At 38.8% G+C, this 11,853-nt stretch overlaps 1 protein-coding gene across 1 annotated transcript in view; it reads left to right on the forward strand.

Moving 5' to 3' along the window:
• The window catches only part of WDR78 (WD repeat domain 78), a 37,665-nt gene that overhangs the window by 16,628 nt on the left and 9,184 nt on the right, over positions 1 to 11,853 (forward strand). The window contains exons 9-15 of the mRNA XM_029287050.1: positions 391 to 542; positions 1,463 to 1,529; positions 1,648 to 1,675; positions 2,508 to 2,623; positions 4,073 to 4,171; positions 5,009 to 5,235; positions 5,826 to 5,979. Coding sequence (XP_029142883.1) covers positions 391 to 542; positions 1,463 to 1,529; positions 1,648 to 1,675; positions 2,508 to 2,623; positions 4,073 to 4,171; positions 5,009 to 5,235; positions 5,826 to 5,979 — 843 coding nt within the window. The remainder of the gene's footprint in view (positions 1 to 390; positions 543 to 1,462; positions 1,530 to 1,647; positions 1,676 to 2,507; positions 2,624 to 4,072; positions 4,172 to 5,008; positions 5,236 to 5,825; positions 5,980 to 11,853) is intronic.

Here is an 11,853-nt window from a genome sequence, read left to right on the forward strand (position 1 = left end):
TAGAAATTGTTTCCTAATTTTATTAATTATTTAAAAGCATTATGGTTTATTAACATTATTAAAATATCTACGTTTTAGGACGTAAACTTCTAAGATGCAAAACAAATGTTATTTAAATTAATTACTAGGGCTTATATTGTTTTTACTAATGTGTGTATCATTATGCATTGATGTGATGGCTTTGTATCTAATAGCTATATACTAATTAGCCTAAAAAATAAACAGTTGTCATTGTATCCTGTCCTGAAGGGATTTTTGGGGACAGTGGCTATCAATAATTTAACACACACACATATTTCAAATAGGAATATACTTAATTAAAAATGTGAAAGTAATTTTAAAAAAATGATGTTCTTTTATTTAACTTTTTTATTTTTACAATCTGTTCAGTGGCCAGAACGTATCTACAACTGTATTCATGGGGTAACTGCATTAGATTTCTCTACAGCCAATCCAAACCTCCTAGCAGTTGGACTGTTCAATGGGACAATAGAAGTTTATAATGTCCAGTCCCGAAATCAAACTTCAGTTCTAGACAACAGGTATATATCATAAGCCTTCTAAGCTCTTTCTCAAACTTCTTATTGTTATAATGAATTGTTTGGGGGGGGGGAATTACAGGTTTATAAGCAGTGCCAAGGCCTTATTTTGTAATATTTATTTTAATACTTAATCCCTTGTCTGTACGGTTGTGGCTCCTTTGAAAATTTGGAGGAATGACAGATATTATTTTATCCTTCCTGTTTCTCTGAATGGTAAGCAGTTTTAAGAATCCAGTATTATTGTGCCAGTTTTCTTTGAAAGAAACAACTTTCCAGAGAGATACTACCATTTCACCTGATGCTGTTTACAAAGAGAGATGTTCTCCTTCAACTTCCAGACAAATAGTTAGAATGACTTATTTTCTTTCAAATATGTATATTTTACTTAATTAAAATGTGCTGCTGGTGGGTAGGAAACATGCTTCTCTTCAAGTGTCTTAAGGCTAAATCTTTAAGGAAATTTCTAAACTGTTTTAAGTTTCTCATCCTTCTGTTTAAATAAGCTTTCTTCAATGTCAGGAAATTTTTGAAGTTATAGATCTAATGTATTTGGAAGGAAACATGTTGGGATCTAGTCTAAACCCCAAAAACGTTCGCCATCAGAGGTTATCTTCTTTTAATTTCTTTGCAGTAAGAGATATATTGATGGTGTGTATAGAACGCCAACTTTAGGCTTATGTGTCAGGTAACTGTCACAAGTTGATACGCATTTTCATAAGCTGCATATATGTCTGCTTATGTAAGCTTATCCCCCTGTAGTTTTTTTTTTCTTTTGTACCTAACACGAAATATTTGGGTTCTCAACACAAAAATACTTTTATACAAAGTCGCTTAGGGTGCTATTTGTAAATCCCGGACAAACCGTCGACTCTACCCACCTCGTTCTGTCCCCTTGTTCACCTCTTCTGTTTCCCCTCTAGGAGCAGAGGTAAAGTCGTCTACCGTCCTATTGATTTACCAAACAAGCCTTTCCTGATTGCTGCACAGGTAAATATTTTCACATTACACAAATATCTGAAATAATTCGAGGGCTGCATTTTAAGACTGTGGTTTGTGTTGATTTTTATTTTTGATTTATTATCTTAATGGGTTTTTTAAAAAATAGGTCTGTAATTACAGATCTTTATGTCTATGTAAACTTTTTTCACATTTACGCAAAAATATCCTCAGGAATATCATTAGCAAAAATGAAATAAAGTACTGCATTATTCTTTCATTTACCTTTAGCTTTTTGCTATAGGCAGGCTGGTGAAATAAAAACTGAAATTAAAAATAAAGTGTTTTTATTCACATAAAAGATTTGATCAGGCTGAACACATGGAGAATAGCTGACATTAATGTCACTGAATCTACATTATCACTTCTCTTCTTGATAACTGAGTGACAAGATCCGGGTATCTAAAAAGAATTAATATGCTAATATTATCATTCTTGCTTCTTGCATGTTTTTTAATCACAAAACTGCTAAATGTATCTATTCAGAAATCTGCTTCCACATATGTACTGATCAGTCTTCCCAACCTGTGCCTTCCAGAAATGTTAGACCAAGACCCTTCAAAATTTGAAGAGTCATAATCCAACCCATTCAGATCACATCAAGTTGGGAAAATTGTTGGATAATTTTGTTAGGTTGGGACTGGATGCTGGAGGGATGCTGTAGTATTAGAACTGTGTATAACTTAAAATACATAGAGAGCAGTTGCATTACATGACTGCTTCCTCCCCCCCAATGATTGTATAAGCATGAGATTGTGCTCATGATTTGAGATTTTGTACTGGGGTGGCATAGTAGGTGGGGAGCTTAAACTCTCCTTTGTGTTCATCTGAGGCACAATCATTTTTTGTACGTTTTAAAAAGACATTCCCCCTTTATTCCAGACAAATAATCCTGCATCTTTTGTATATGACAAAGAGTCTGAACAGCCCTCATAATCAGGCTGATATTTGCAATTATTGAAATTACAGACCTAATGAAGCTAAAGCGAACAACAGCTGAAAAGAAAAAAGCAGGAACAGAAAGAAAAAGTGAAGCGCTTATATCTCGACAGGCTCCAGGACTATGTTTTGATTTTCATCCAAAGGTATTTAATTGACTTAATTCATACTCCCTGGCCTGAAATATTTCATCAGTATTCATGTAAGTCATAGCAAAAACATTGCCCCAAATAGTGAACCATCTGATAGGAATGGCTTGTTCCTATCAACTGTTTGGAATGAGCAGTGTGGCACAGCTTTTTAGATCTCCAAACTAAGCAGAGAAATGGGCATCTTTTCAAAGACGGCAGAGCTTTGTGATGGCAAACCTTTTAGAGACCGAGTGCCCAAACTGCAACCCAAAACCCACTTATGCATTGTCGGGTGCCGGGTGTGTGTGGCCCATTGGCTGGGCGTGGCCCATTGGCTGGGCGTGGCCCATTGGCTGGGCATGGCTGCGGTGGTAACGGCAGACTGGGTGGGACTAAAAAATTCAATCAATCAATTCCAACTTTGCAAGATTTTTTTTCCTCGCAAGAAGTTGAAATTGACTGATTGAACCTTTTTTTTTTTTTGCACATGGCGGCGGAGGCCTAAAGCGAAAAGGTTTTATAAAACCCAGCTGAAGGCCTACGACTGGGGCGATGGCGCTCTGAGTGCCCACAGAGAGGGCTCTGAGTGCCGCCTCTGGCACCCGTGCCATAGGTTCGCCACCACTGTTATAGATAGAGCCACCACTGCTCTATCCAATGCGGTAATACCTTTGGCTATTTATTACCTAATATCAGATGGAAAGTCCAGAAATCTTGGGTAGTCATCCATTTGGGAAAATTGAGTGCAGTGTCTCCTTTAATCACCACCACATTCTGCTCAACGTATTTCAGGAGAAGAAGTAAAAGAAGAAAAGCAGGAATTTAAACTTATCCATATACCTAAACTAGGTATATTTTCATGCAGGATTTCCCCCCCCCCCTTTACATATGGTAACTTCTCAAGAAGTGAAAACTGCGAGACATACGAATCTCTTTATACATCATGGAATATAACACATACAGTATGTGAAAAAATAGTATTTCATGAAAGAAGAGGATCTCTTTCTGGGGAGAGAAATAAAGTAAGGCATGGATGACTAAGTCTGAGGCTAAAAGGGAATATTTCATTAGTATTCGTTAGCAGTTTTAAAATGTGGTACCCAAAATCAGAGGAGATTAAGCTGTTGGCATTCAAAGTGGAAAGCTACTCATTGTGCAATTTTGTTACGCTGCCCTGATGTCCAGAAGAATGCTGGAAATGTTGATGTGTCCCTCCCCACCCTCTGCTATCTTCTGACATCCACCCTTTTTGCCTTTGTAAATATGGTTGGTTGTTCTATATTGTTCTAGTAAAACATCTGATTATGCGGTTGGTCAGCTCATTGATTTATACATTAGAAAATTCCTCTATATTAGAATTTAATAATTTCAAATGTTATCTAGAAAGGAGAAAAACAACCTTCCCGCAAAGGCATCCAAGTTGAATAAAAGAAAAGGGCCCATAGTAATTTGGTTTTGTTTCAGGATACTAACATCTACATGGCAGGAACTGAAGAAGGTTATATTCATAAATGTTCTTGTTCTTATAATGAGCAGTACCTGGAGACCTACAGAGGACACAAGGTAAGAAAAATTAAACAAACCTGATCAAATAAACCACACTGCTCTTTTTTTTTTTTTAACTCCCTCTCTCTTTCTCTGTTAAAATATCTCAATTTGAGGTCTTTACAGCAGTTCACAAGCCAATCCAGACTTCCAGACTCGTGCTGTGGGCTAGTTTGGCAAGTTTGGCTCTACTTTTTTTCTGACTCTGCATCGGTTTACCTGAAGCCAGAGCAAAGCTGTTGTTTTCTGTTTACAGTGCTCCAGTTTTGAAGAGGTTAGGGACTGTTGCCCCCCTGCCCTCCTCCACTGGTGGGAAGGAACTATTGTCTCCCCTTTTTTTTCTTGGTACCCGTCTGTAGGCATGTTTAGGCTGCATTGGGTTCAAGGATGTTTATGTAAATCTTAGAACTACAAGGAGGGACAGAATGGATGTTCCCATTAAGGAAAAATTGGTCAGTCCACCACTTCCAAGGGAGCACTAGAAAACTCACTCTGCAGCAACTGAACCAAAAGTTAATCTGCTTCCTTTGCAAAGCCTTCTGGAAGTTGTAGAGTATCATGAGGACTCAGAATATAAAAGAATTCAATTATGTCTTTATTCAGCATTTCCTCTGGATTGTAATCAGTATAGTTAAGCTGGTTAAAAGTGTGTCATTCAGCATATTATTGTTCAGAATTCAATTATCTTCTAAGATCTTTTTAAGCTTCAAGAGGAGCAGTATACTTTTGCCTAAATATTGCTATACCCTTCTTGATCTTTGCTGCCCATATTCATGAATATATCCAGATAAAATTATTTCAAAATCTTACTAACTTTGCATTTAAATTGCTGTATTTTTCTCGCTTCTTCTTAAGGGCCCTGTGTATAAGATCACATGGAATCCTTTCAGCACAGAAGTGTTTCTAAGTTGTTCTGCAGACTGGACTATCATGCTGTGGCGCCAGGATTCAGTTCGCCCAGTTTTAATCTTTACTTCCACTACCAATGTTATTTATGATATCATGTGGTCTCCGAGTTCTGCCTACGTGTTCGCAGCAGTGAATGAAACCAGGGTAGAAATCTGGGATCTAAGTGTGAGCACGTAAGTAGCAGCATTTCTTAAAAATGTTTTCTGACCAACACTAAACAGAATAAAGATCATACACTGTATTTCTATTGTCCCATGGCTACAATTGGACTACACCAGGGGTAGGCAACCTTGGCTCTTTTATGGCTCGTGGACTTCAACTCCCAGAATTCCTGAGCCAGCCATGCTGAGGGGAAAGGGAGAGGTTTCCAAGCTGAGCCACGCTGGCTCAGGAATTCTGGGAGTTGAAGTCCACGAGTCATAAAAGAGCCAACGTTGCCTACCCTTGGACTACACCAACTGCGTCGCCAGCATATTAATACATTTATCCAGCACATTATTCATATTCCTGACCTTGAAGTACTGATCTTTTTTTCTGCATCCCCCCTTCCCTTGTATGCCTCTCTTCCTGGAGAGTAAGCTATTTTGTAAGACAGTTGTCTGAAAAGTAGATAAAACGTAACATAATTAAAATAACGCATGGGAAATATTTTTAGAAAAAAATAAATAGCTTATATTAAACAATAGATGGGTAAATAATGCCTTGCAGTAGAATATTCCAAACAACTCTCCAGTTTCAACTGCACATCTTTTGCTGTTTATAGGCTGGATCCCCTGATTGTGAATCCTGCTACTGGCAATTTGAAATTCACAACTGTACTTTTTGCTAAAAATGCAGATTGCCTTCTGATTGGGGACAGTGATGGACTAGTCACTGTTTATGCACTGAGAAATATGACCGTCTCGGACAGAAAGAAGGTATGTTTTGCTGCATGAAAAGCTAGCATGCCTGCACCTGATGCAAGCAACTGAACCTCCTGTTCCTTGGTAGCAATTTATTATTTTGAATCTGCTGAGCTTGTGGTTGTAATATTGGCCTATAACTGCATCATCATTCAGACAGGACTATATTTGCTGTGGATGCTAAGGCAGTGGAATGAAACTGCAGAACAGGTGTTTTCTTAAGGCCTTGTTTCTGCCTAGAAATTGAAGACAATTATTAATATACAGTTATTAAAGCACCAATACTAGGATCATCTAATGATGAGTGTGGTTGCTTGAGCTCAGTAATATTGTCTCGAAAGAAAATCAGTCAGTTAATCAATTGGCAGAAAGTGATTCGCAAGATAATGAGATTCAGCTGTTTTAGCCTGGGATTGACAGCTGTGATGCATTGTAAACAGAAGATCCAAGTTCATCATTTTCACCGTGTTTACAAAATGGGGAATATGAAAAAAAAAGGTTTACGCACTATGTATGGAATTATAGCCTAAAACAGGGGTATCAAACTCAATTTCATTGAGGGCCGCATCAGCATTGCAGTTGCCCTTGGGGGGCCGGGTGGGTGTGGCCAGGCTGGGTGTGGCCTACTGGGTGGGCGTGGAGGGAGTAGGTGTGGCCTACTGGGTGGGCGTGGCCAGCTCTACATCATTCGCGTCAAGGGTGCCTATGGGGGCCTGGGCAGGAGTGGGACAGATCTGAGGGTCTCTGGCAGAAGGGGGTGGGACCAGGGCAAGTGCCAAGGCATGGTCCACTGGAGGAGCCTCACTGTTCCTCTCAGGCCATGGGGGGGCTGGATGGTGGTGCGGGCTGCCCGGAGCCCTGGGCAGCGGAGGTCAAATGCCCACCCTGGCCCTCGAGCACCTGTAGTACCAAGGGGGCGCCAAGGGGGCGCTCAGCTGCACTTACCTCCTCTTCACGACTGCTGCTGCTGCTGTGCTTGCTCTCTTTAGCCAGGTTGTTCATGATGGGTACCAGGGCAAAGTCAAAGGGAGATTGAATGCGTTTCAGCATAGATGGTCACCACAAAATTGTACATTGGCTCCCAGCTGGCTGGCCTGGGCCAGGGCCAAGGCAATGGGGGCCGTTTCCTCACTGTTTCCAGGATGGCTTCGCGGGCCACATGAAACCACTTTGCGGGCCGCAACTGGTCCCCGGGCCTTGTGTTTGACATGTCTGGCCTAAAAGTATTAGCGCTGGCTCTGAATGTTGGTATAATTGAAATACCTGTGTAACATTTGAAGTGGCCTTATAAGTATGTGGTTTATGATAAATTTTAACTAAATTGTTTTGTGATAAGACAGTAATGTTTATATTTGGGCTTATTGTTGGCAATCAAAAGGTGGTTTTGGATAGAACAGAAATAGAGAAATATTAATATATACCATAAATATTGGATATTCTCATTTATAGTATTAAATACTAATTTTCTTTAAGATTTCTCAGACATAGACTCTTCCTAATTTATTTAAAATGCCTTTCAATATTTTTGTTTTATACTTACGTATATATTTATTTGTTTTTCAGATGGATATTTTGCATGATATGATCGGCTCTAATCTAGCCAGTCCAGAGTAGTTTTTTTACAGAAATATTTAAGAAAAGTGAAGGTGATGTAAAACATGGCATTTAATAGTTCACCATTAATTATTAAATATTTATGTGGTTCTGTATGAATTTATATATATATGTCTCTGATTGTTTTCCCTATATAAGACACCTACAAAGACAATCTGTTCTGAATGTTTTAAAAAGCCCCTAAATGGTTTTATGGAAAGTACTAATAATTGATTTCAGGTAGTCCTCAGGTATTAGCTATCATAATTGGGACTAGGAATTCTGTTTCTAAGAGACATGGTCGTAAAGTATGACATTATGTGTCCACACCAACTTATGATGACAGTTCTAATGGTTCTGGTTGCGGTAGTTAGGTAGGATGTCATATCTCCACCATGTGCAATCTCCTGCCAGCTTCTGCTTTGCTTGTCAGAAGGTGGCAGTGAAAGCCGCAAATGGTGATCATGTGACTGCAGGACACTGCAACCATTGTAATTGCAAGCCTGTTGTGCCAATCATCCAAATCAAGATTACATGATGTTGCGATGGCCACAACTTCAAGGGCTGTAGATAAGCCTCCACGTTCAGCACCATCGTAACTTTAAACGGCCTCTGAATGAATAGTTGTTATCCAAGAGTGCCTGCAAAAACAAACAAGCATTCAGACACAAATAATGAAAGATGCTCTCTTTTTTTTGCTATGAATGACATCCAGGAAAAAGCAGGTCTGGATTCGGGGTTGTTTTTGTTGATGCTGTTCTAGTATTTTTTTATATTATTGAAAAAAAATGGGATGTTAGGAGAACGACAAAACCCAAATTTTCTTCCATAGACAACTAAGATTCACGTTGGTATTGATCGGTTAGCATCAAAGTAAGGGAGGCCAATTTACAATTTGCTCATATAAATATAGGAAGTCTCCAGATTATGAACCTCCGTCTTAAAAACAACCCCTAGTTATGAATAGGTTGCCTGCAGTATTCAGACTGGTGGAGGGCCAACTGGCAAAGAGATCCATCTCAAAAAAAGAAAGGCAGGTGTAGGCCAGCAAAGAGTATCCTTGTGTTGCAGGCAGGTGTGTGTGTGTGTGTGTCCTAGTGGTGTTTCTGTCTGGTGTATGTCTGTGCAATACAGCCCCATCTACTGTTCCACTGCTGCATTTCCAAGCCCTCTTCTTCAGCTCACACCCTGCATGTGTTTCTGCTTGCATCTCTGTGTGTGTGTGTGCTCTGATAAGCCAAGTGAGTGCTGGAGATTGGAAATTAGGACATTTGGAGATCAGCTGTGGGGAATTTTTTTGACTTTTGGGAGTTTTGGGGGGGTACCTTTAAGGGCATGCTGGGCTATACAAATTTGGGGCATCTGGCAACACTAAACCTGTTTTCAGCAGTTCATAGTCATAGACAAACACATAACTAAATAACCTGTTCCATTTTGCATACAAATTCAACTTAAGGGCAAATTTAGGAATGGAACTTGTTTTAACCTGGTGACATGTTCTTTATCAGGATTTGTTCTAGAATAATATTGCTGATTCTCCAGAGTTTCATGAGAAGCAGCACTGGGCACTGGAAAGGGAAGGAGCTGTAGCTGAACAATTTCTCCTTCCCCTTCTCCCAACACAGAAACCTGAACTGGTCTTGTCTGCAGTAATCTGCAATTAAAAGGAAACCTGCTGTGCAATAAGCAGTCCAGGCTAGAACAACCCCTCCATATGTAAGACATACCACTTTCCCATTATTAACAGTTTTAAAAGTTCTAAATTATTGAAATAATTCTAAGCCTTGTAAGCTGGGGAGCTGTCACAAATGAATATTATAGTTTTTAGTTGTATCGTCAAATTGGCTTCCCAGGCATGGCAACAAGAACTGAATGTTTAAACAGATCAAATTATAAACTGGTTAGAAAGCATTAACACCTATCTCTTAAGTGCAGTTTACACATTTTGATGAAGAAATTATGTGACAAACTGGTGTTTCTAAAGATGGCATACATGATTAGAGTGAACAGTGTGTTAATCATTATCCTCTTAAAAGTGACAAAAGGAGTGTCCTTTCTTTTAAGAGCAGATAGAGATCGTTTTTTATTTGTTGGTTCTACTAAAGAACTGAATATTTTAATGCTTTTGTAAGCTGAAAATATCATCAAGGTTAATGGCATTCTATGTCAAAGTTAACAGTCATCGACAGTCTTGAAGTTGGAGAATATATGTGATGTAAGGGATCAATACCTTTCTTTATATTATAGCTATATTGTATTTTAAAGCATAATTAGAAGAGCAACTACTCTCAGCTATTTTTTCCAATAAAAAAATTAGAAAGAAACCTATTTATACTTACAGCAGGCCACTATTCAAGGGATTTTGAGCAAGTTACTTTCTTCTTAGTCCAAAGGTAATCTTAAATTAACTTGTAGTAGATATTCCAAAGGATTTGGAATGGCAGAAGCCCATGAAATGAATACTATGTGCCAACTTGTAATCTCCAAAAACACTCTTTAAAAAAGCACTATATAACAAATTCTAAAAAAATCTCCATACCCAAACTACCAAGTGTGAAAGGAAATACAATTACAATGGATCAAACAATCCAGATCAGAATTTGTCAAAGGAAAAATGAAGACAATATACATTGGCATACTAATAGGCTGCTTTTCTTTTCTTTTTTTCAAAAGAAAAAAATTCCTTTATTTGGGCCAATGTACATATACTACAGCAAGTTATATATTGTTTTGGAAAGCTGGAACAACAAAATAAAATGTTTCTCTAACAACGATATGCAATAGTTTTACTTCCCACTTGAAGCAAATCTGTACCTTTTTCTTTTTTTTATTTTAAAAGTTTTATTAATTTTAAACAATACCAATACAATTATAAACATACATTATATAACTAATTCAATAATTACCATAATTGCTCATCTGCTTTTCTTAACGATACAAGGTTCTCTGAGCTATCTTGCTTCCTTACAGAAGATACAGGTGCTTTTTTTCCCAGATGGGCAAAAAGTACCTTGCATTGCACTCTGAACTGCAATTTTGTGAGCTTCTGCATATATCCTTTAAAATATATACAGAATAGCATAACTGAAGATTACATGTGTTTCCTCATGTTATCCTTACCAGGAATTTCTGTCATTGTACTTGGGAATTGTTTTGCTGTTCCTGCTCCAATATTGCATCTTGCATAATTTACTCCACATAGACTGGAAATGGGCTGTAAAAGTTCTCCTAGGATGGTATCCTGCTGTTCTAAGAGCTACTAGCCTGACAACCGTGTTAGCCTTGTGTCCATTTCTTTTGTTTCATGTCCTGCCTTTATTATTTTTATACATAACTCAAAGCAGCAAATATATCTAATAGTCCTTCCACCTCCTATTTTCCCTACAACAACAACTTTGTGAAGTGGTTTGAGCTGAGAGAGAGTGACTGATCCAAAGCTACCCACCCAGCTTTCATGCCTAAGGTGGGACTAGAACTCACTGTCTCCTGATTTCTAAGCCAATGCTAGACCAATTTGGCTGTCTCTCTTGTTTCTAGTGATGAAAATAGATTCCCTGGAAAAGACAAAAGTTAGAAAGCTGAACTTACTTTTCAAGGATCAGGCAATCAAAAATGATCGTTTTAGTACTGATACAGACATGTATAGACAGGTGGCAAAATATTGATCATAAAGACCCAATGCAAGGTCTGTGTATAACATATTTTGTATGAATATCAGGATGCAATTATATATGGTGGGTCTGAGTTATAATGTCATCTGTGCCTGTCATTTTTAATATCACTAGGGTTAGCTGTGGACATCTATGAGTGCTGTCAAAAGTTAATTCAAAGTTTAATACAATTCCAGCAATTGTAAATAACTATGCTCATGGTTATTTTAGTTTTATCTACACACTCAAGCTGAAGCAAGGCACTTTTATGATCTAAAGGCTTTTTCTCTGAGTTTCAACTCTACAACATCCTATGTCATCCTTGCTAGATTAAATCTAGTGGGAGGCACTGTGATGCGGTGGTTCTCCTCCTTCCTCACCGACCGTACGCAGTCTGTATTGGCAGGGGGACAGAGGTCGACCCCAAGGCCCCTAACCTGTGGGGTTCCACAGGGGTCGGTCCTCTCTCCGCTTCTGTTCAATATTTATGTGAAGCCGCTGGGGGAGATCATTCGTGGCTTTGGGGTGGATTTCCATCAGTACGCTGATGACACTCAGCTGTACATATCCACCCCGGGCCACCCCAACGATGCCCTTGACGTGATGACCCGGTGTCTGGAGGCCGTGAGGGTCTGGATGGGGAGGA

Source organism: Protobothrops mucrosquamatus, unplaced genomic scaffold, assembly GCF_001527695.2.
Source record: "Protobothrops mucrosquamatus isolate PMUCROS unplaced genomic scaffold, P.Mucros_1.0 scaffold_18, whole genome shotgun sequence".
Classification (NCBI taxonomy): domain Eukaryota; kingdom Metazoa; phylum Chordata; class Lepidosauria; order Squamata; family Viperidae; genus Protobothrops; species Protobothrops mucrosquamatus.